At 36.5% G+C, this 26277-nt stretch overlaps 1 protein-coding gene and 1 pseudogene across 2 annotated transcripts in view; both read right to left on the bottom strand.

Annotated features, from left to right (window-relative positions):
- Nucleotides 1-346: 346 nt before the first annotated feature.
- On the bottom strand, nucleotides 347-1357 carry LOC122691682 (annotated as a pseudogene).
- A 2433-nt stretch (nucleotides 1358-3790) lies between these two features.
- KBTBD3 (kelch repeat and BTB domain containing 3) overlaps nucleotides 3791-26277 on the bottom strand; it is a 56656-nt gene continuing 34169 nt past the window's right edge. Inside the window, exons 2-3 of one of the 2 annotated variants that reach the window (XM_043890426.1) lie at nucleotides 16119-16363; nucleotides 3791-11415 (exon numbers count right to left, since the gene is read on the bottom strand). In XM_043890426.1, the coding sequence (XP_043746361.1) occupies nucleotides 9813-11415; nucleotides 16119-16339 (1824 nt within the window). In that variant the 5' untranslated portion in view covers nucleotides 16340-16363 and the 3' untranslated portion in view covers nucleotides 3791-9812. Of the gene's footprint in view, nucleotides 11416-16118; nucleotides 16365-26277 lie in introns of those variants that run through there. The other variant, XM_043890499.1, reaches the window with a different exon arrangement.

Below are 26277 nucleotides of genomic sequence, written 5' to 3'. Positions count from 1 at the left end.
TGTCAAATGTCTTTTGGGGGCCAAAGTCACCCCAGTTGACAACTACTGAGCTAGAATTTTATGCAGACATAATTGTAAACTCTGAGTGCATAGATTATACAAGACTGTGTGTAATTTTACTAAATTAAGGTGTATAGTACAACAATTTCTGCTATATTGTTTATGCTAGGGCACATAGTTTTCATAGAAGACTTAAGCATATATTACCCACAAATAATCATCTTTTTCCTATGGAAAACACTAATATTAAACAGGGGAAAAAACCAACAATACAGCTAATCCTGCAACCATTTTTAAACCTAAACTTATGCTTTACAAACATTTGATTAATGGAGACCTAAATAAATCACTGCAAGTGTCTTTCCTTCTGAATTCGTAGTCTCTTGCTACTTGAAAGCATTTCTTTTCAATCTGCATCTTCTCGGATTCAGATTCCAAGCTGCAGCCTATCTTTTTCCAGTTGTAAGCGTTCTCTCTCAAGTTTTAACTTCTTGGTTTCTATATCCTGTGGTTGATGTATGGACTTTTCCCTTTGACCAAGTTCACTTTCCAAAGATGGCTTCTCTGAGTTGACTATCTGTAACCTCAGCTTCTCTCTTTCAATCTGCAACCACTCCTTTTCCAGCTGAAGTCGCTCATGCTCCATGTCTAAATGTCGCAGCCTCTTTTTCTCAATCTGTAGGCGTTCCTTCTCTACCTGCAGTCTTTCAACCTCAATATCAAGCCTTTGTTTTTCCAATTCTAGTTTCTGTTTCTCTGTTTACAAGCAAATGGGGCTCATCATATTCAGACCTAGATGGAGTTGAGTTCAGAGTAAAAAATTCATCAATGTGGGGGAAATCAGGAAGTTCATTTTCCTCCTGGAATCTGGTATGACTGATGACATTTCTCCTTCCTCTTCAATCTCAAATTCAGGACTCTGGGGATCTCTTTCTTCCTTTTCTTCCTTGACCTCAGGATCCACCTGCATCCCTGAAATCTGCCACATTTTGCCAATCAAAATTTGTATCACTTCGGAATCCAATCTTTTCATCTATCTCTTCAGTGAGAGAGTCATCTAAATCAGATGTGGGCAGGGGAAACCCTGAACCAGCTAGCTTAATGTTCGCCTTCATCTTCTTTCTCTTCATAAGGGCTCATCAGTCAAGGTACCTTCTTTTTACTTCTGTCCCTGTTCTCTGTTCTCCTTACCCTACAGCATTCACACACTGTGCAATCTCCTCCCAAGTCATTCCCTTCATCACATTAATTGTTGTATTAAGCTGCTTAGAAAAAACTACTTCATTTCTGTAATTTCTTTCAAAAGGGTCTGAGTTTCTTGTACACTGAAATTGCTTTTCCTTTTCAATTGCTTCATTTTCTAACTTAAATGCAGTTTTTACAGTAAGGGAAGATGTGAAAGGAATTTGAGGAATGCTACAAAGTACAAAAATCAAGGACAATTCCTTGTTAGTACTTTATTTAAATCTGAGTTTTCCATTCATCTAGTATCACAGGGGGTTGGATGTTTCCTGCTAGCCTTGGCAGCACCTCCCCGTGGATTCAATACTTTTAGTGGGACTCCCAGATGACCTGTTTGTTTGTTTGCTTGTTTTGGAGGAAACTTTAAGGAACACTGCCTGACACATATATTCCTGGGTAGACATCCCATAACAAAAATTATTGGTTAGAGCTTAATATTTCATTTATAAAGGAAAGAAATTTAGATGCTTTAAACTACTAGAATAATTCTCTTTGTGAAAATTCCTAGAAACAAGAGTCCATTAACTTGTGCTTGTAAGTGAAATGTGAATTGTATTTAAATGGAAGAATATTGTGGTATATTTCACTCCTTCAGGAACAGATCACAAGGTGAACACTATTTGTAAAGGAAACAAAAAAATTACTAATTTGTTGAAAGTTGTTTTAAAAGTTTTTTCAAATTCCAATTAAATTTTCATAACATAAAAGGTGGTTAATCTCTAAAAGGAAAAAATTAGGCTAGTTGTATTTTTAAATGAAAAGGCTAGAGAAAGGCTTTTCTTGATTGAAAATGTTAAACTAACTTTCCACCATGTATTTTACTCAAAGTTAGGTAAGGGTAATTAATTTCTCACTAATTACTACTAGAACAGAATCAGGTTAAACAAGCCCTGAATTTGGAAGAAATGCAAAAATATTTGTAAGGTGCAGTGAAATCTAACTTTATAAACACTACGATGATATGTTAAATATTTTAAGATGGTTCCACATATTTCTTAAGTTTTTTCATGAATATTAAGTTTGCTATTTTAGGTTTAGTTTCATTAAGCTTCATAGAAGTCTTCAAAATTGCAAAATTTAATAAGTCCAAGGAAACTTTACCCTGGAAACATAGATTTTATAAAAGTAATTAAAATAAATTGCAGTTTTAATTAATATTCACTAGGTAGGTTTAGTGCCACATTGTCTAAAAATTCAATATTTTATAGTTTCAAAAACCTCAAAGCACTTTATAAATATTACTTTGAAATTCCATATTCATAGTGAAAAAAGTAATTACGTTTTAGGATTATTTTTTCTCTGAAAAATGTACATATATATCAATTAGTCTTTATATTGGCCAAATTGCTAAAGTAGTTTTTGACAAAACATATTTGCAACTTACACTGTAACTGAATAAGAGCCTGTAACACAATATTAAGTAATTGTTTAAATGTGTTTTGCCATTTATTTTCTGAGTATAGAGATTCAATTTTGTCTTTGAGGGGCTTTTGTTTTGCAGTGAGAAGGATAAACTCAGGCAGTTCAGAATTCAGGGAAAGAACTTCAAATGCCAATGCATCAGCCTGAGATTATGAACCATTCTATTTAATGACTTAAGAGGAAAACTTGCAAGTATTAAAATGCTGACCAAGAGACACCTCTGGTTTCGGGGGAGCATCCCCAACAACCTGGTAACAGGCAAATTCTCTCCAATATCCTTGCATTTAAAATTAACTACAGAGATTAAAGAAAAGGAGGTGAGTCTTTCATTATTTGCTGGCAAAGTAAACTACAGAAGCTGGAAGGAAGCACATGGAGAATTGGAGGTAATAAGGGAAGAAGTCTGGAGCAGTAAGGTTGGACCAAGGATTTGATAGGAGAGCCTAAGAAATGAAGAGAAAGCAACTAGTGTTATGCAAGCATGTGGGATAGAACAGTTGATTTTTTAAGGGTTAGGTTTCCGTAGATCAACTGTTTCAAGCTGAGCAGTATTCTACAAGAGGGTTTGGGAGTCAAGGTTGTTTAGTAAATCACAACTGATCACATTGGAAAACCAGAAATGTGATGGCAAATGGGCCTGTCCAGAAAGAGGAAAAATTGAACTGGAATTAAGACAGCATCTGTCTAATGTAAACATCTTAAAATAAGTCTTGTTATGGTATGATTTAGTCTCTCAGACTCTGGACCTCTTCACTAGCTCACCTGTACATATTAGGTAGGAAGAAGGTTTATACCGTGGCACCTGGCTGATTCTTGTGTTGCTGATGTCCCGTTGAAGTAGGGTTGGACAGTGCCTGACCTTGGACATTCAGTTAGCCTCTACTGCTTTCATTTGTGGCTCACGGACATGTCGTCTGTTCTTTCTTAGCTCATGCAGAGCCTCAAAGTCTCTCCCCCTCTATGATTCATTTCAAATCTAGCTGCATTTTATTCACTCAGCCCAACATGTCCACCTTGAAGTCTATGCTACTCTGTCCACAGTCAGAGAGCCCCTTCTAACAGTAACCCCACCTCCACCACCACTCTCTCAGGAATTCTGAAATTCATCAGAGCCACTCAGGGCAAGAAAATGAGAGCCTTAGCATTCACCTTTTTCTATCTTTTTTATTTCTAGTAACAATAAATACAAACAATATATATTCTTTTCTGAGATACATTTTAATACATTAATAATTATTTTATATAATTGAATTGTTTACTACATATTAACATGGTTAACATGGACCTGAAAAAAATGATTTTATTTCTCATAGCATATAGTAAATGCCCATATTCTACTAATAGAAAATGAAATAAATCACTTATGTATGCAAAGTTAAGTAGCTTTGCACAGTCTCCCCTGTGGGAAAAAGGTCACTAAAGTTATTATGTTCTTGTAGGGGAAATGGGGGTTGTGTGTCTACTAATGATACTTTCAGTCATTGTCTTATCTATTACTGCATTTGAAAGGAAACACAGAATTAAACATTATAATTAAAATTCAAGAACAAATAGTCCTTAAGCACTAAAAAAATTCAATGAATTACTTTGAAAGTATAATTTCACTTTCAAGTACCAAATATACATATGCAACACAACTATACAACCAACTATACATGTTCTCCAAATGTGGGCAATGTACTGTGTAATGCAATTTCATTCTCAAATAAAAAGTACTTCATTATTAATTTTTCCATATACTAACAAAGATATACAACATATACTAACAAAAAGTTGTATAAATTAGCTAACCCAGACTTTTAACATAAGGATATCAAGTATTACAAAAAGAATTAACACATACATTGATAACTAAAGTACAATGTGCAGCATTCTTAAATGTAAAATCCTAATGTAAATCAATTTTTTGTACATGAAAATTGCAAAATATGCAGTTGTCTAACCCATTCAGAAACAATAAAACTATAATAAATTTTGCTTCATATATTGGCTTGATAGAATGTTAGCTTATTAGATGCCTTATTAATATGCAAGCATTGTGCTAATTGCTAGGTCCAGAAATGATAATATCCCTACTCCTAAGAGTTTCCAATTAAATAAGATAGATATGTAAACAAGTATTTACACTACAACGTAATACTCAGAGAATTGTACTCTTTAAGTAATTCCGGCAACCTTGTTACCCCTGGAAACAACAACATAATTTGTTGAGCTAGTTAGTGACTGCTTTGGTTTCTATTTTTTGTATATGTTTTAGTCTTTCAGAAGTATTATTAAAATTCTGAAAACCATATCTAATGACAACAAAGACATTAAAATCTGGCTTCAGAATTCCTCTCCCAGGAAACATGTCTGTGATTATGTTGATAGTCAATAGAAGGAGAAACAGCAAGGCTCTAGCTCACACTGAGTTTATAAAAACTGATTAAGGGAATGAAGTGCTTGCTTTATTAGAAGATTATGCGATGCTCATCATGCTCAACACACCAAAAAAGCAACAGAGCTAGGATGGATTTTTCTGAGGCAAATGTACACGTAGAAGGTATGTAACCTTGCCCACTGTGGCAAGTTTTAAAGTGCTAAGCATTTGAACAAGAAGGAAAGTGAGAAGTGATTTTAGAGGAATGGAACACATGCTATTTCCAATACTTATGGAGACAGCAACCTAAAATCAAGGCCTGAAAGTTATTACAGGGAGGCAGAGTTGCTTTCAACCTTAGGAAGAACTTTCTAATAGAACTGTTTAAAAATGGAGGTACTGAGCACTTTACCCTGAAAGAACTGAATTAGACATTTGAAAGGAAAATCGTCTATCAAGGGTATTTTAGAATTTAGAGGGGTTTTCTATACAAGGCTGGAAGCTGTATTAGATTCTAAGGTTATCTTCAAGTTTGAATACGAATCTATGATTTAGAAAAGTTACCTCTTTATCAGTGTGTAATACCATGCTGTGATTAAAACCCCTATTTATAAATTTAATCATCTTAATCAAATATAATTTATTTGTAAACATAGATTTTTAAAAATTAAAGATATCTTTCAAGTTATATAATCTTCATCTAGATTCACTACATATAGCTATATAGCTACATTTGCAGTGAAATAAGAACAATAATAATGCAGGACAAAATTTTAGGTAATGGTCTTTCAGTTTCTATTCACTGTAAAACAAACGTGCACTTATAGTAAACAGAAGGAGAAATCCCTATTAGCAGCTCACTATAAATGTCAACACCCTTTACAGAGTTTTTCCTAAGTGATTTAAAAAAAAAAAAAAAAAAGAACGAATTTCCTTCAACAAGAATGCTCCTAAAATGATGTAATTTTATGACTCACATCTTACTGAAATCTTGAGTATGCAGACATTAAAAATCAAGTTACTCAGAATGCCTAAATGCTAAACAAACTGGAGGAAGCAATTAGTCAAAAGGCAGAAAAATATTACAATCAAAATGTGCAAATAAAACATAGAAATCTTTGGTATACTCCTGTGTAAGAATATATTTGGGCTAGTTCTCTGCCACATGCCAGTGTTTGATATTTAGTCTCATTCCAAATATGGCTTTATAAAGTGGAGTGAATTTTGTTATGTTGAACAGAAACTGGCTTCCTTATAAACTTTAGCCTTCGTTTTTAGATTGCTCTTAAGAGCTGCCCATTGGAAGGCATTTTTTGTTCTTACACATTCAATTCTAAATATATGGGTTTCCAAACACTGGATCCAATTAAACTGAGAGTGATGATCCAAAGTATATTCAACAATATATTTAACCATTACATTTACTGCTTCCAACTCTTAAACGATAAACAGATGTCTCCCTCTATATTTGACTCTGATTTTCAAGTCAGATGCCTTCTTTTAGGTACCCTGAACACATATTCAATTGCTCTTCTTGGTATCTGGGGAAAATGGAATCATGTTGCAGGATGTGGTTGCTCTCAAATATTCTGGCTTTCAAGAGTAACATATAATGAATACTGTTGTGATAAAGACTGCTTTCACTCCCCAAACCAACACTGAGTATTATATGAATGCAGTTAATTTGATTATGCAAATATTCTTCATACTGCTTTTGTTTCACAGGCAATAGATTAACAGGTGCTCTACATTATAAATCAAGTTTGAAGATAGTTCTGAGAATGTTAATTAACTGATATCATATAAATGTTGAATTTAATTTTTTATGTTTAATAATGACACATAACTACTTTCAATTTTAGCGGACACTAGGATATTACAATACTGCAATTTTTTTTTGCATGCATAATCCATTTACCAGGACAAATGATCAAAAATTTGGAAATGTTACTTAGAATTTTGCTACAAGAATGAAAGCAATCTGGATAATGAGCTTAATTATTTTGTCTCTTACAATGCAGCAGACTGAAGGATGATAATGAAAGGAAAGGAAACTTTAAAGAAAAAAAAAAGACTAAGGGAAGAAGTCATAAAGGGGTATTGTTTTCTAATCTTACAGATAGGAAAAACGGCTCCTCCTGGGTAGCAGAATAGACTTGAAAGATCACTGAGACTTGCAAAAGATCGAGAATAGAGGGTCAGGCCAGAAATAACATATGTGGTTCTTGGTGAAGCCAAAGTGACTGGCAAGATCAGAATGATACCAGTTAACTCACTGACCATGCATACATGTGCCTAAGTTCCTTGAGGATTTTGAACACCCAGAACCATTTTTCAATAACCTTTCAGTAGATCAAATGAAAGTGTTCCCTTTACCAGATGATGCAAAATTGGAGACAACAAGATTAACTGCCAAGAGAGCCAAGCCCAGCACAGACTGCTATAATGTCAAGGAAAAAGAACAGTAAGTAAAGGAAGAGTTTGAGGTTTTATGACTAGACAGACTACTTTTTTAAGTTATAACTGATTAAGAACACTCAGGTACAGATGTAAAAGGGGTGACAGTAAGTGAAAAATGATCAACAAGTTTCCTGCAGCAATTGTGGAAACTAAGGCAAGAAAGCCTTGTGCATTGAAAAGTGTTTTAAATCAAATGCAGAGGGAGCTACTTATGCCTTGGTAACAAGAATACTTCTAGTAACATCAGGAACCAATGGCCGTGGTTGCTCTGTGACAACCCAGAGGGGTGGGGTGTGGAGGGAGGTGGGAGGAAGGCTCGAGAGGGAGGGGACGTATGTATGCCTATGGCTGACTCATGTTGATGTGGGGCAGAAACCATCACATCGTAATTATCCTTCAAGTAAAAATAAAATTTAAAAAAATCACTGGCCAGTGAAAAGAATGGTAGAAATCAAGATATAATAATGAAACAACATCAGGAAGGGATTCTATTTTGCTTTAGTTGCTCCTTTGTCGAAATATTTGTTTATATGTGTTTAAATTAACAATTTAGTCACCCACTGTGTTATGGTCTTTTTCAAATAACTTGTTTTCAAAGTGCCACATTCACACACAAAGCCTCCACTGAATTTTCTTTCTTTCTTACACACCCAACACACATATACACACCCACAGAGAGAGAGAGAGAGAGAAGGGCAGAGCCAACAAAGGTAGGTACGGAGGAAGTTACCAATTCTACAGAATTTTTATGCAACTATCGTCTGATTACGGACCATCCCTGATTTTGGAATTGCATGATAATTTAGTCTAACATTCTGTTTCATTTTGAAAAATATATTTGAAATTTATGATTGTATAAATTTATATGGTAAAATAAAAGGACCTTCATTTAGGTATATTTCCACTTCTAAAGAATATTTACAACAGATTAACATTTACTACAGTGTATGGGAAACTTCATTTGATTCCAGAGAAATATAATCTACACATTACCTGAGATATAAATCAGGTCCTAAAACCTAAAATACCTGTATCGTTAAAACTGACTAAAGAAACATATCCTCTTACAAGGCAGAATCATCTTAGCTGAGAACAAGGATGATTCTCTTTCACTGTTTGGGTTAGAGATGATTAAACATCTAATAAGTTACAAGTTTCACATATCTACTATGAATACCAAGAGCCCAGTCACATTTTTAAATTAGTAAATAATTCACTATGAATAATTTGCTGAAGAAAACATACACAGCACTTTACAGAGGGTATACACCATCACAGAAAATTGACACGGTGCTAACTGAAGTGTTTAAATTTCTTACTGCAATTCAAATGTGTACATGCAAAAGCCTAAGAAATGCCAGCAATAGTGGTCCACTTATCTAGAGGTCAGATTTTCTATGTCCTCGCTTACATTGGGAGCCGGCAATGATATGGAAAAGTATTTTAGGACCACCATCCCAGAATCCAAGAACATCACTAAAAGGGTTACATGTCAAGATAAAATCAGGTCAGGTATAACTTGAACTGATTAAATAAATTAAGAAAGTTAATTTACTGAGCTTGAGCCAGAAAATAAAATACCTGTAAAAACTGAGACCAACTAACACTAAAAACTAATAGAATATGCAAATTTTAAGACATTTCAGTAACTGCCAACAGCATTACAGCACACTATACTCTTACTGAAGAGTTGAATCAAAAAATTAAAACATGTTTAGTGTACAGTTTTAGAAAGCTGGGGAAATACACTTCATTTCAGAAAATTTTCTGACTGAAAAATAGTGAAAGAAAAGAAAGGGCTTAAAAATAGCTAACCAATGATCAGAAAAAATAGTAATTCAACTACTCTTATACCTGTAGTAACAAGATAGGATTCTCACCTTTAATATATTTTACACTTCATATAATATAGTATAAATAAGTCATTTTTACTATCTAAAGAGACTTCTCCCATTTACATTGTACAGTTCTGTGAAGTGTGATTTGTTTTTCTGTCATGGATAAAGTACTTTAAGAATCAAAACATCAAAGCCTGAGTTTTACTTACATATGAAAATACTAATATCCTAGATTCTCCAAGATTAAATTAAATACAGTTTTTGGTAAAATGTATTGTGTATTTTAAAGTTTCTGGGAACTGCTAATTCATATATAGTATACATTCATAGTATTTCTCTAATATGGTATACATTCACAGTAATTCTCTTATAGAAGGTGTATTTTATCTTACTAAGCTGTAAAGACCTTTTTACCAATAATTAAAGTTAATAAATTTACTGCAGGCTTCTAGAACTGCAATTGCTTTAGAATGTCTAATCATACACAACTTTTAGAAATGATTAGAAAACCATGGGTCTCTGTATTTATTAAACTGAATCACTTGGCAGTAAAATTCAGTTAAGGCTCTTGGCATTGGTGAAACTTCTTCCCACTCAGACCTGCTGCTGTGGTAGACCTGAACTTCATCTGTGATTTCATCTGGTGCATAATCACCACCTAATATATAAATTTTATCTTCAATTCCAACTGCACCTGCATTGAAGCCTGCACATTCAAAAGATCCTTCACCCTTCCAAACACAAGTATCTGGACAAAAACTATAAACCTTATAAGTGGAAAGGTCACATATATAGAGTGTGCAGTTTACTGGGACAGCTTTAATTAATGTTGCATGAAAAAACTGCCCAAACTCTGCTACTAGTTCAGACCACTGATCAGTTGTAGCATTGTAGTTGAAAAAGCAATCAAGTGATGGGTTAAAAGCATCTGTAATTTCTACCTCTGATCCAAGAACATAAATTACATTTTGGCATGCACTTGCTTCAGGATAGTATATGCCCCTGGGTAATGGGCTAACAGACACCCATTCTTTGGAAAGAGGATTGTAAGATTCAACATCTAAGAGACTTTTAATGTCCTGAGATCCTCTAGTTTTTCCACCTATGACAAATAATTTATTGAGAGCCATAACTGATGTATGCATGGTTCTTGGTGTTTTCATAGTTGATACCAGGAAAAAATCATTTTTGACTGGACAGTAGCACCAGGTTTGATCAGTGGCATCATGATATGATTCTGCAATATGAAGCCGAACTGTTCTACAACATGGCCCTTTGCAACCACCTGTCAAGAATATTTTCTCCCCGTAACTAGATAGACTAGATCCGGGCAAATCAATCAGGTGTGACTGTGGCAGTATCTTCCATGAATCACTTTTAATATTATAGCAAAATGTATATTGAGCTTCTCCATTTTCCTCAGTTTTGTGAACAAATATGTATTTTTCAGTTGTGGATGGTCGAGCATCAGGGAAAAGTCCACCAGAACCTTGCACACACTTAATTGCATCCATGATTATGTCAAAACAGTTTGTGCTTTTGAGTAAACACTCTTCATTGAGTAGACAATCTTGAAGTGTCTCCTCAGATAACTGACATAATCTTACTTTTTTAATCAAATAAGGCAGATGTTTTTGCCTTGATTCTAAGTTATGTTTAGTCCAACTAAGGACAACTTTCAGTACAGTTTCTTCTTCAGGAACATCTAATTCATCTGATTCCAGACACTTTTGCAGTACTCCAAAATTCATCTCTAAGAAATCACTGGATTTAAATAATAAAGAAAAGTGATGTTGGACAAAGTATAAAGCATGGTCAAACAAACGGGCAGAACCATAGCTATCTGATATAGATAATAACTGTAAACAATTGACAAGATTAATACTTTTTATTAAAAAGTCACTGCAAGCTTTGGATAGGAAGGAAACTTGAAGAAATGATGACAACTGGAAGAACATTTCCACATTATCATCTGTTATCTTTGTTTTTCCAGTATAGGCATAATCAAGAAATGCTTTTACTGCTTTGGAGGACAAATTAGTAATGGTAACACTTCCACCATCTCTTTCTTTCATGTTTACTTCAAACATAGCCCTGCAAAAATGAAGAACACAGAAGAACAAATAAACAGGAATATTTTATTCCAAGATAATTTTCAATATGACCTTAAAGAAGTTTCCTTCAGTCTTAGGTTGATATAAAATATATTTACAAAATACATTTTTAAAGCATCCTAATAAATTGAGACCATATTATTTATCTATAAAATACACATATTACACAATATCACACTGAAAAATATATAGATCACAGCTAAGCCATAGCAATGAATCCAAAGGCTATCAAAAGATTCAAATTTTGTGTCTGACTTGATGTTCTTATATATTATTCATAAAACTGGGGTAAAATCTAATGGCTGAATTTATTTACCTATGGGTTAATTTAGTATCAACTCTGCAAGTGATAACTAAAATTACTTAAAATATAGGATAAACTTACATATACATTATCCCACCTGGTAAAATTGATACCATTCTAAGAAACTGGGAACATTTTTGGCTCATTTTAAGCAAAAATATAAACTATTTGGAAATGTTTAGGCAGGATATATTTCACAACTGGCTTTGGTAAGAACAATATTGCCATCCATCCTTAATTAACTTTATATCCAGAGTTACTAATTTTTACACTTTAAACAAACCCATTAGGATGGTGTTCAGTAGAACTGCAAATAAAAATTAAGGTTAAAGAAGAAAGAGCTACACAAAGAACTAAAGACTGCCAGTTGAACATTCTGGCACAACTAAAGATCATCTGACTTTGGGCCTGGTTTAACACTGGTTTGTTTTTGTACCAGTACTGTCCAGGATACCTTTGTGAGCAGTGCCCAAGTACTCTGCAGGCATGCTTAGTTGGTTAGTGTGTTAGACTCTATGCAACTCCATGGACTGTAGCCCGTCAGCCTCCTCTGTCCATGGGATGTCCCAGGTAAGAATACTGGGGTGGGTTGCCATTTCTTCCTCCAGGGTATCTGCCCAACCCAGGTTTCAAACCCACATCTCCAGCACTGCAGGTGGATTCTTTACCATCTGAGCTATGAGGGAAGCCCCCAAGTAGTACTCTGAGGGAAAACTAAATTTCATTATTAAAGCCTATTCTAGAGAGTAACTAAAGCTACTAAAGAAACACTAGTGTCCACCTGAAAAATAAGAGGAGGCTTCCAAATACAGAACACTCCTTAGGAAAATGATGATAAAGTCCCTTTCTACTAGGGATATTCAATACTTCTTAATATAATAACAAATAAACATGGTTACAAAAATTTATACATGTTCCACATTGTGCAGGATATTTCAATAATGTGATCAACTTAGAAACATTAACCTGTGGTGATAATTGTATTAGATTATTAAGATATTTATAGTCAGTTTAAGTTAATAATAAGAGCGTGGCCTCTAGAACAGGCCTGCCTTATTAATAACTGTGTGACCTTGGGGAGGTAACAACTTAATCATACTTCAAATTCTTCTGAAAATGGGGATACTAGGAGTACCTATGCCACCGAGTTATGAGAGGAACAACTAAGCTAACTACTGCAAAATATTAGCTGTTATCAGAGTAGGAAATGGCAACCCACTGTAGTATTCTTGCCTGAAAAACTCCATGGACAGAGGAGCCTGGAGAGCTACAGACCATGGGGTTGCATAGCAACTGAGCACTGAGCATATCAGCTGTTACTATCATTTTAAGGAAGAAGTTTTCTAAAATCGTATGCATTTCTAATTTACCATCAGCTTCCACATTGTCTCTGAGAAGACACATGTAATATCATATTTCTATACTTCATCCTATTCATCTTTAAAGTATTCAGTTAACTTCTATCTCAAATTTACTGTGTTATCATAAACTGGTTATATAATAGTGTGCTTCCTTTTGAATCTTGTCTCCAGGGACTTTACATTTCAATCATAATTTTCATTTTCCAAAAACATTATAAAGGGCAGTTACCATGCACTGTGTGCTTTTCTGCTATGTTTAATTTTATATACCCCAATATTCCTGTAAGTTTATAGCCCAATACTCCAGTGAGTTTGATCATAACACAAAATTATGAATTAGTGGCCTTAGCTACAAGAGTGTAAATTATACAGACCTTCTAACTACTTTTGTAAACATTTTTATGTGAACTATATACTCATTTAGTAAAATATTATATATCATAAAAGATTCAGGTCATTATAAAACCATCATTTGTTTTACTTCAGAACAGGTACAAATTTTAAAAAACATTGTTTTAACAATAATTTTTAAAAATTGAAAACAGATCCCTAAAAAGCTAAGCAGTAGGCATAACTCCAACATAAAGAGTAGAGGACTGCCAATTCAAATACTCACATGAACTTCTTATTGTGTTAACATGAAAACTTTATAAGGAAATAAGACTGCATGTTCAAACCAAAATTTCCATTTTTTGGCTAGATTTGGAAATAATTTCAGCTAAAAAAAATTCAGCTAATGATAATAATAATAAATAATAATAAATTCAGCTTAATAACAATTTAATTCAACAATAATAACTGAAAGTAGTGGACACTAATCAATTGTTGTTATTTAGTCTCTATGTAGTGAGTAGTGTCTGACTCACTGCAACCCCATGGACCATAGCCCACCAGGCTCCTCTGTCCATGGGATTTCCCAGGCAGGAATACTAGACTGGGTTGACATTTCCTTTTTCCAAAGATCTTCCCCACCGAGGGACTGAACCTGTCTTTCCTGCATTGGCAGGTGGGTTCTTTACCACCAAGACACCAGGGAAGACTGACCTAATCATTGCATATATGTTATTTCATTCAACTCTCATTAATGACTTTATGAACTAGGTCCTTTTGTCTTATCCTAATTTTTTTTTACAGGAGAAGGCAATGGCACCCCACTCCAGTACTCTTGCCTGGAAAATCCCATGGACGGAGGAGCCTGGTAGGCTGCAGTCCATGGGGTCGCGAAGAGTCGGACACGACTGAGTGACTTCACTTTCACTTTTCACTTTTATGCATTGGAGAAGGAAATGGCAACCCAATCCAGTGTTCTTGCCTGGAGAATTCCAGGGATGGGGTCACACAGAGTTGGACACAACTGAAGTGACTTAGCTTAGCAATTTTTTTACAAATAAAGAAACTGAAGCATAAAGAGGCTAAGTTACCTAAGTTCAGTCTAATAAGTGGTGGATCTGGAATTTAGATTTAGGGCATGTGCATTAAGAGGCCAAATACTTACTTATTATACTGTATTGCTTTCTCTAATGAAGAGGTGATATGAAGGATAAGGGAACAAAAAGAGTTCCTTGGAAGAAAAACTGAATTCAAGAGGAGGTGGAAAGAAACTAGTGGAACCTGAAAATGGGCGAGCATAAGGCCAGTCAGGGCCCCAGTGAAGGCTGAAGAAGAATAACTTACGTTACTTGAGAGAAGAAATGAAAAGAATACATAAAGACATATAGTCTAGTTAGGCAAAAAGCTAGTAAAAGGTGTAGTTCCTCTTGTCCTCAGTAAACTGTGATGTAGCACTGAGCCACTGCTCTCAAATTCAAAGCAGGAAACCCTAGAGAAACTGGTGTTTAGTGACTTCCACTGGTGGTCACGTGGATAAGACTCTACGCTTTCAATGCAGAGGGCACGGTTTGATTCCTGGTCAGGGAACTAAGATCCCACATGCCACATAGGGCAATCAAAAAGAAAAAAGGTGAAAAAAAGTGTTTAGTGAGTAGTAGATATCAATAAACTTGCTGAATGAAGTACAACCTATAAGATTTAATCTTGACAATAAGGGTATGGCTTAATTATATGTTGGTAGTAAAACAAGAGTTAAATTAAGGATTAAAACCAGTATAAGTTAACTTGTATCTAGATGTTTTTATATCCTATATCTTGCTCTTTTTTATCAAGTTTGTTAGAGATTTAAACTCTGCTTACTTAGAATTGCTTCTAAAACTGAACTTAATGCAAAATACTGCAATTAGGATTTAAGTTTATTAAAGTATGACTAGGAGGGCTGAAGGTTAGGATGTCAGCAAGAGAGGTTTGCCTGTCTGATGAATAGGTCTCAGAGGTATTACCTTCATACAGTTACCACAATATTAAGGTCATGTGTCTGACCCTTAACCACGAAGAATCAGAAACCCACTGTCATCATAGTGAATTCTAACAGTGTTATGACTAGCGCATTCCTTGTAGGATGATCTATTTAGGGAACCAAATTATACTCAGAATTAGAATCAGAAGAAGTTGAGTGTTCTCCAGAAATGGCTCTGGAAGTTTTCCCCATTTTAGGACGATCCAGGCTAAAGAGAAGAGAAACTCTCCACATTAGAGTCCCTCTTCCCTGGATAATCCATGGGATACAACCCATGTCCAAAATGTATTTTTTTCTCAGATGCCTCATTTTCTTTGAGCTTGGCTTCCATTTCTGCTCAGTCTATCCTTTCCTCTTTTGCCAAATTATACAGTGCAGGGGACCTTCCAAACAAAACTGACCCCACATCAAAACAATTGTTTTTTCCCCCAGAACAATAAGGACTAGTGTTTAACTCTGGGAAATCCTAGCCTGGGAAGACTTGAAAGGTAGTCTTATATTTTCATATTAAAAAAAATCATTAGTTAATCTAGGTTCTAAGTATCTCTTTTTAAGTATTAAAGATTACTATTCCGTGCTCTGTAGGGGAAAAATTGAGTTACAGTCATAAAAATAACTTAATTAGTGGTATCATAAAGTCTGAGGGATAGATAGACAAGGTAAAGTACCTGAAAAAGTCACTGCATGCTGCTAACACACAACGATGACATGGGATTATTTCATCTTTCATGATTATTTTGAAATCATAAAAGATATTTTGTTCTCGAAAATTCTGTAGTATACTTAAGATTTTCTGTCCATGATCTTCTGACACAAGGAAGTTGTTTTTCTTCTCAGATGGAATTCCATTACATGAGCCTTTTTGTTTGAAATCATATGAATTATCCATAGCCACTTCTATCTGTTCTTAGAACTAGAAGGAAAAAAAAAACAAATCACTGATTTAGCAGAGTCTTAATGAATTTTCAGATCTAAAATTTGCCCTCTTAGTGTAAATCACAAAAAAATGCTCATTAAAAACAGTCATAATGGTAAATCTTGTCCCACACACTTGTTTTCATGACATTTAACAGTAAATTCCTTTTAAATTTTTATAAATATTGAGTTCACTGAAATAAAAAGCATGTTATTTAGGGATAAAGTTCAAGGCTGTATAATTGCATTAAATAGCACCATTACAAGTTGTATTAAAAACTGACATAGAATCTGACTACATGTCTAGCCTTGTTACATATAAGAGGTATTGCTTTTATAAGCAGGTATCATTTGAGTATCTATCCAACACACCCCTCTCCGCTCCCATCCTTTTCCTTCTGGTAGCAAATCAGATGTCAAAATGTTGATATTGAAGCACAGGTATATGTCTTCTGGGATTACACTTTTAAAAAACTGGTTGAAAAACAAAAAGGTGTTAAATTAACTGGTTATAGCCTTTAGTAAGGAAAGAAAAGTCAACATTGGTTCAAGCTCTCCTATTTGAAAGCAGGAAAGCCTTTTAAACGAGGTCAGAAATCCAAGATAGTTGAAGGCCAGATTAACTGTGACTTTCCCAAACCGCAAATTTAGTTTTGAGCATAAAAGTTTATAGCACAAAAAGCAAGAAAGTAGGAAACAGACAGACAGTAAGACTGGGATCTAGGTGAGTCAGAGAAATAGGAAACCTTGATTCCTTAGCATACTTCTGTTCTGGTTATTTATTGCTTTGCAAATCACCCCAAAACTTAGTGGCTTAAGACAACTTATTCTCTTATGGTTCTGCAGGGTTAGATGCAGCTGCTTATTTGCAGGCTTTCATATGGTTAGTCAGGTGGCAGCTCTGGCTGAAGGCCTGACTGGGTCAGGGTCAGGTGGCAGCTCACCTGAAGGCCTAACTAACCTGGGTGAGAGGTCGCGTACGATTTCCTCACTCACATCTCCTTCAGATGGGATGGACAGCCAGAACAGACAGGGCTCTCTCCCTTTTGATGCACTCTATCTAGGTGACTAGCTTCATACTTCCTCACAGCATGGCAGTCTCGGGGTAAGCTAGACTTCTTACATGGTAGCTGTGTTCTAGAGGAGGAGTTTCAAGCCCAAGTGAAAGCTAGACGCTGGAGAAGTAGTCTGAATTGTCCTACAACATCAATCAAAGCTTCATTCTAAGACTGAGACAATCATCTCTGTGTTATCCAAAATGTAAGCATTAGCCATGTATACCAATTTGCATTTAAACTATTTAAAATTAAATAAAAATTAAAAGTTTAGTTCCTTGGTCTAGCCATATTTTAAGTAGTCAGTAGCTATATGTAATACGATGGTTACTTTTATGTGTCAACTTAATTGGGCCATGGGTGTACACAGATATTTGGCTAAACATTGTATCTGGGTATGTCTGTGAAGGTGTCTTTGGATGAGACTAACATCTGAATTAGCAGACTGAGGAAAGCATGTTGCTTTACTTAATGTGAATGGAACTCACCGAATCCATTAAAGGCCTGCAAAGAACAAAAGGTCCAGAATGAAAGAATTTTTTCTCTCTGCCAGATTGTGTTTGAGTTGGAGTATCAGACTTCTTCCTTTGTACTAAAACTTGGATTACAACTTTACTGCTAGTTTTACTACTAGAACCAGTTTTCTGATGTTAGGACTGCTCAGATTCCATGAGCATATAAGCCAACTCTACAGAGTAAATCAATCTATCTATCTTCCCTCCAATTGGCTCTGTTTCTCTGGAGAACACTAATACATGTGGCCAATGGTTACTGTAGTGTATTGTATTATACAGCAAATAAGGAGTATTTTCATCATCACAGAAAGTTACTGACTAGCTGATGTACTATAAAATAATGTGCCTGTGTTAAGAGTGCGTGTGCACATATGTGCAGGAGGCAGTAATATGATGCAATTTGCAGTAAGTATTGGAAAAATAAGTTACCTGCAGTCATTTTGTGAGCAGTGTTCTGAGTAACTATAAGGAGGGAGATATATTAAGAATGAAGGTGGGAGTGAACTTCTGTGGAAATGAAAGAATATGGAAGTCAAATAGGTAGAGATGAAAAAAGGGAAACTTTCAAAAACAGTATCTTTAAGGGTATAAAAAATGGATGCCCCATTCTGCAGATTTAGGTACAGGATCATGACATATAATAAATTGAGGATTCCTGTAGTAAATTTCCATTTTCACTTCTGTGCATGCTACACATGCTTTAATATATTGCCAGTATGCAAAGAGTTTCAAATTGGGTGATTACAGGTCTTGGGAAGTAGAATTGTTTCTGATTCTGACAAAATGCCTCACTTTCTGAGTGCCTCCAGGTTCGATGTTATTACCAAATGTTGTAAATCTGAATTTAGGAAAATTCCAAATCAGCTCCTTACAAGTTGGAAGGCACAGTAATGATGAGAAATAGCTCTGGAAAAAAACATATTCAAGGAATGGTTCTAAATGTGAGTGCCAATAGTCACGGTTTTTACTCTAGCCAGGTCAAAGCTTTGTTTCCAGGTTGCTATTGTTTTCTCTCTGACCCCCAAATCTTAGAACCTTACTGTCGCCATCTAGGAAATAAAGTCTCAAAGGACATTACTGGTTTCAAATTTCTAAGATCAAACAAAGCAGATGCACAACACACAATACGAAGGAACAAATGGTGAATTTGTTCTGCCACTCTCCTTTAGAGAGATGCTACAAGCATCTGATGGAACTGCAGCTGCTAACAAATCATGAAAAAAAATCACAAGAAGGGAGAGAAAGAAGGTCAAGTATCACCCAAATTCATCATCAGCAACCACGTCTATTCTGTGAGACAGCATCTCCAACTGTTTCTCTAGCCCATGGACTACCAAGACTCCCTGAAACCCTCTCAGGAGTCTGTGAAATTAAAACTATTTTCATACAAACATTAAGTAGTTATTTTTCTCACTATTCTGACACTTGCACTAATGGAACAAAAGAAATGTGAATGAAATTGCTACCATCAAGGAATACACCTATTTATTGTATTCTTCACCCCAAGCACTCGGAAGGGGGGAAAAGTCAACCTCACTTAAAATTGTCCATAGTAAAGTGCTAAAAATTCCAGATTTTATTAAAGCTTGCTCCTTAAGGATACATCTTCCTAATTCCGTGTGACAAAATGGGAAGTCCATATAGAGCACTTCTGCTATGTGCCCAAGAACTACACCATCTTGAGGAAAAGCACGGATGCAGCTACCATTTATACGGAACGTCAAATAACAGACACATTATGACTATTCTATCTTAGGTATCTGGCAGATACTCTCAAAAGTAAAGGAAAGAGAGCCTGCCATTTTGAGGAAAAGAACTGAGAATATTTGTTGTCAATATAATTGAGCTTACAAACAAATAAACACAAAGAATGAAGTGTCATAAAGGGAGAAAGATAATAAGAGGCTTGGGAGCAGTTCCAAAGAAACGTAAGACAGAAAACAGTTGTATTAGAGTTCTTCAGAGAAAAAAAACCAATAGGCCATATATTTGGCTATAAGCCTATTTTTTATATATATAAAACTACTGGTAAGCTGGAATCAAGATTGCCGGGAGAACTACCAATAACCTCAGATATGCAGATGATACCACCCTTATGGCAGAGAGTGAAGAGGAACTGAAAAGCCTCTTGATGAAAGTGAAAGAAGAGAGTGAAAAAGTTGGTTTAAAGCTTAACGTTCAGAAAACTAAGATCATGGCATCTGGTCCCATCACCTCATGGGTGTTTCCCATGAGGTGGGGAAACAGTAGAAACAGTGTCAGACTTTATTTTTTTGGGCTCCAAAATCACTGAGGATGGTGACTGCAGCCATGAAATTAAAAGACGCTTACTCCTGGGAAGGAAAGTCATGACCAACCTAGATGGCATATTAAAAAGAAGAGACATTACTTTGCCAACAAAGGTCCGTCTGGTCAAGGCTATGGTTTTCCAGTGGTCATGTATGAATGAGAGAGTTGAGAGTTGGGACTGTGAAGAAAGCTGAGCACTGAAAAATTGATGCTTTTGAACTGTGGTGTTGGAGAAGACTCTTGAGAGTCCCTTCAACGGCAAGGAGATCCAACCAGTCCATCCTAAAGGAGATCAGTCCTGGGTGTTCATTGGAAGGACTGATGCTGAAGCTGAAAGTCCAATACTCTGGCCACCTCATGTGAAGAGTTGACTCATTGGAAAAGACCCTGATGCTGGGAAGGATTGAGGGCAGGAGGAGAAGGGGACGACAGAGGATGAGATGGCTGGATGGCATCACTGACTCGATGGGCATGAGTCTGAGTAAACTCCGGGAGTTGGTGATGGACAGGGAGGCCTGGCGTGCTGCAATTCATGGGGTTGCAAAGAGTCAGACATGACTGAGCGACTGAACTGAACTGAACTGATATGTGCTATATTTGTGTGGGTTGTTTGTGTATATGTATGTGCGTGTATGTAAATATAGCATATATGCACATAAATGCACATAATTGGCTCACAAAGTTGTGGGGTCCCAAGATTAAGGTTGGCTAGTCAGAGACTCAGAACAGCCAATGGTGTAGTTTCACTTTGAATTCAAAGGCCTAAGAACCAGGACAGCTGATGGTGTCAATTCTACTCTGAAAGCTGGCAGGCTGGAAACCTAGGAAGAGATTATTTTTCAGTTCAAGGCCAAAGGCAGAAAATGACTAATGTTCTATTCAGGTCTTCAATTGACTGGATGAGGCCCACATGCATTAGAAGTGGCAATAATTTACCCAGTCTATCTACTCAAGTGTTAATCTTATCCAGAAACACCCTCAGAGACATACCCAGAATAACCATCTGACCAAATGTCTGGGCACCCAGTGCCAAGTCATCACAACAGTGCAAACAGTGCAAATCTTAAGAATGTTGATAATATCCGATCTAGGATGCAAAAGAATATTCCAAGTTAGAGTGGGCTACAGAGAAAATCATCAGAATGGTGCAAATCTGTACTTAAGACTGTTGAGGTTAATTCCCTAGTAGTCCAGTGGTTGACTCTGCTTTCACTGCTGGGTCCTCGGTTCAATCCTTGGTGAGGAACTAAGATTTCCCCAAGCCGTATGTTGCAGCCAAACAAAACAACAACAAAAAAGAATGTTGGTAACATCTGATCTAGGATAAAAACATATTCCAAGTTAGAGCAGGGTATGAAATCTTTCTACCAATAATAATATATGGCTATTGTTTCAATGGTAATTTCTTACCTCACAAGGCATACTTCTTAAGTCACCTGTAAAACTATGTTTATAAAATATGCATGTTTTTCCTCCTTTTCTAATAACTACAAAATCACAGAAGACACAGGTGAAAAAGTTCTAGAGCTGAGAAAAAACATAAAAAGAACAGGGAGAGAAATGGAGGAAAACTAATTGGGAGAGATGGTGGAAGCCATAGGAGGAGAATTTCAAAAATGAAGTAGCTCCCATATAATCAAAGGCTGAAAAAGTTTAGGTAAGGTAAGGACTGAAAAGAAGTCACTGATGGTTTGAGGGTGGGATAGGGAGAGGCCAGATTATAGTGGTTTTAAGAGAGGATAATGAACATATTTTATATAAAGTTTTTTTTAAGTTCAGTGAGGTTGGAACAAGAGGACCATGTATATTCTTGGGAATTTTGTTTTGCTTAGATGGGAGAAATTTAAGCATGCAAATACACTGAGAAGAAAGGGGGGAAAGTGGAGGAAAAATTTTTATGATTACAGCAATCTAAATTAAGCACATTTTATTGTTATTCTTCAGTCAAAAGTTGAATCTGACACTTTGCAACCACATGGAATACAGAACTCCAGACTTCCCGGTCCTTCACTATCTCCCAGACTTTGCTCAAATTCAAATGCAGTGAGTCGGTGATGATATCTAACCAACTCATCCTCTGCTGCCCCCTTCTGCTCCTGCTGTCAATCTTTCCCAGCATCAGTGTTGTTTCCCGTGAGTCAGCTTTCCCATCAGGTGGCCAAAGTATTGAAGCTTCAGCTTCAACATCAGTCTGAATGAATATTCAGGACTGATTTCCTTTAGGATTGACTGGCTTGATCTCCTTGCTGTCCAAGGGACTCTCAGGAGTCTTCTCCAGCACAATTTAAAAGCATCAATTTTTCGGTGATCAGCCTTCTTTATGGTCCAACTCTCACATCGGGACATGACTACTAGAAAAACCATAGCTTTGACTAGACATCCTTTGTTGGCAAAGTGATGTCTCTGCTTTTTTAATATGCTGACATGGTTTATGACAGCTTTTCTTACAAGGAGCAAGCATCTTTTCATTTCACGGCTGCAGTCTCAGTCCACAGAGATTTTGGAGCCCAAGAAAATAAAACCTGTCACTGCCTCTACTTTTTCCCCTTCTATTTGCCATGAAGTGATGGGACCAGAAGCCATGTTCTTAGGTTTTTTCAATGTTGAGTTCAAGCCAGCTTTTTCACTCTCCCCTTTCACCTTCATCAAGAGGCTCTTTAGTTCCTTTTCACCTTCTGCCATTAAGAGTGGTATCATCTGCATATCTGAAGTTGCTGTTTCTCCAGGGAATCTTGATTCCACTTTGTAAGTCATCGCCCACCACTTCTTATGATGTAGTCTGCATAGAAGTTAAATAACCAGAGAGACATACAGACTTGTCCTGTTCCTTTCCCAAATTTAAATCAGTCAGTTGTTCCATGACTGGTTCTAACTGTTGCTTCTTGACCTGCATATAGGTTTCGCAGGAGACAGGTAAGGTGGTCTGTTATTCCCATCTCTATAAGAATTTTCAACAGCTTGTTGTGATCTACATAGTCAAAGGCTTTAACATAGTCAAAGAAAAAATATGTGAGTTTTTTTTTTTTTTCTGGAATTCCCTTGCCTTCTGCATGATCCAACGAATGCTGGCAATTTGATCTCTGGCTCCTCTGCCTTTTCTAAATGCAGCTTGTACATCTGGAAGTTCTCGGTTCATGTACTAATGAAGCCTACCGTGAAGGATTTTGAGCAGAACCCTATTAGCATGTGAAATAAGCACATCTGTACAGTAGTCTGAATCTTCTTTGGCTTGCCCTTCTTTGGGATTGCAATGAAAACTGACCTTTTCCAGTCCTGAGGCCACTGCCGAGTTTTTCAAATTTGCTGACATGTTGAGTGCAGCACTTTGACATCATCAACTTTTAGGATTTGAAATAGCTCAGTTGGAATTCCATCACCTCCACTAGCTTTGTTCACAGTGATGCTTCCTAAGGCCCACTTCACTTCACACTCCAGGATGTCTGACTCTAGGTGAGTGATCACACCATTGTGGTTATCTGGGTCACTAAGTTCTTTTTTGTATAGTTCTTCTGCGTATTCTTGCCACCTTTTCTTAATCTCTTCTGTTTCTGTTATGCCCTTACCGTTTCTGTCCTTTATTGTACCCATCTTTCTATGAAATGGGCCCTTGATACCTCCAATTTTCTTGACAAGATCTCCTTTCCATCCAATTGTTTTCCTCTATTTCTTTGCACTGTTTATTCAGGAAGGCCTTCTTAACCCTCCTTGCTATTTTCATGAACTCTGCATTCAGTTAGGTATATCTTTCCCTTTCTCCTTTGCCTTTCGCTTCTTTTTGTATAGCCTCCTCAGACAACCACTTTGCCTTCTTGCATTTCTTTTTCTCTGGGATGGTTTTAGTCTCTGCCTCCTGTACAGCACTATGAACTTCTGTCCATAGTTCTTCAGGTACTCTACCTACCAGACCTAATCCCTTGAATCTATTTGTCACCTCCACCATACAATCATAAGAGATTTGATTTAGGTCATACCTCACTGGGCTAGTAGCTTTTCCTACTTTCTTCTATTTAAGCCTGCATTTTGCAATAAGGAGCTCATGATCTAGCCACAGTTAGCGCCAAGTCTTGCTTTTGCTGTATGTATAGAGCTTCTCCACCTTCGGCTGCCAAGAATATAATCAATCTGCCTTAGTTACTGACCATTTGGTAATGTCCATGTGTAGAGTCATCTCTTGTGTTGTTGGAAGAGGGTGTATGCTATGAGTATGTCTTAACAAAACTGTCAGCCTTTGCCCTGATTCATTTTGCACTCCAAGGCCAAACTTGCCTGTCACTTCAGGTATCTCTTGACTTCCTACTTTTGCATTCCAATCTCCAGTGATGAGAATGACATCTTTTTTTTGGTGTGAGTTCTAGAAAGTCTTGTAGGTCTTCACAGAACTGGTCAACTTCAGCTCTTCAGCATTAGTGGCTGGGGCACAGATTTGGATTGCTGTAATACTGGTCTCCCTTGGAAATAAACTGAGAACATCCTATTATTTTTGAGATTGCACCCAAGTACTGCATTTCAGACCCTCTTGTTGACTTGACCATGTCCAATTTACCTTGACTGATGGTCCTAACATTCCACGTTCCTAAGCAATATACTGTTCATAGGACTTACTGTCACCACCAGAGAGGTCTACAACTGACTGTCGTTTCCTCTTGGACCCAGCCACTTCATTCTTACTGGAGCTATTAGTAATTACCCTGTGCTCTTCCCCAGTAGCCCACTGGACACATTCTGACCTGGGGGACTCATCTTTTGGTGTCATATCTTTTTGCCTTTTCATACTGTTCATGGGGTTCTCACATCAAGAATACTGGAGTGGGGTGCCACTCCCTCCTCCACTGGACCACATTTTATCAGAACTATTCACTATGACCCATCCATCTTAGGTGACCCTGCATGGCCTGGCTCATCTTAATTGAGTTACGCTAGCCCCTTCACCACAACAAGACTGTGATCCATGAAGGGGAATTAAGAACTTACATCCCTATCAGTGCAGATCTTTTTGGACCTTTAAAGCAATAAACTAGAGAAAAATACTATCTGGTAAAACTCCCATTCCTATTAACACGTAAACATTAATAAATAAATGAATGATTAGAGACTCAAATTTCATAGTTTGTGATATAACAGACCTGACAATATTAGAATTTATAATTAGCAATTTATAGAGCTATTTTATTCAATATTCATAATCCTTTAAGATTAACAATTAGTTTTCCAAAATGGGAAACTGAAGCCAAGATTAAACAATAAGATTCAGACACAAAACTAACAGAACTATGCTTGCTTCACTCAAAGTCCCTGGTATTTTCAATACTATTTTGACCCTGGATTTTTAATATTAAATGAAAGCTCACAAAGTATCTTACTGCTCAAAAGATCCAAATATAAATGTAGTAGTCAAAAGTAACCATGACAATTTAAGGTCATTCTGAATAAGAAAGACATATATGATGATAACAAGAGCTAACATTTAGCCAGTACCATGTGTCAAAGTTATGGTTTTTCCAGTAGTCATGTATGGATGTAGAGTTGGACTATAAAGAAGGCCGAGCACTGAAGAATTGATGCTTTTGAACTGTGGTGTTGGAGAAGATTCTTGAGAGTCCCTTGGACTGCAAGGAGATCAAACCAGTTAATCCTAAAGGAAATCAATCCTGAGTATTCAGTGGAAGGACTGATGCTAAATCTGAAGCTCCAATACTTTGGCCACCTGATGTGAAGAACTGACTCACTGGAAAAGACCCTGATGCTGGGAAAGACTGAAGGCAGGAGGAGAAGGGGATGACAGAAGATGAGATGGTTGGATGGCATCACTGACTCAATGGACATGAGTTTAAGCAAGCTCCAGGAGTTGGGGATGGACAAGATGCCTTATGTACTGCAGTCCATGGTGTCACAAAGAGTTGGACACGACTGAGCGACTGAACTGATCTTGGAAAAGCTTTAATGAACAATTACAAAGTATATATTATATTGTTGTTGTTCAGAGCCTAAGTTCTTTCTGACTTTTCTGCAACCCCATGGACTGTATCCTGCCAGGCTCCTCTGTCCATGGGATT

This window comes from Cervus elaphus, chromosome 1 (assembly GCF_910594005.1).
Source record: "Cervus elaphus chromosome 1, mCerEla1.1, whole genome shotgun sequence".
NCBI classification, from domain to species: Eukaryota; Metazoa; Chordata; class Mammalia; order Artiodactyla; family Cervidae; genus Cervus; species Cervus elaphus.
The sequence above is the reverse complement of the archived record's forward strand: the minus strand, read 5'-3'. Positions and strand labels throughout refer to the sequence as shown.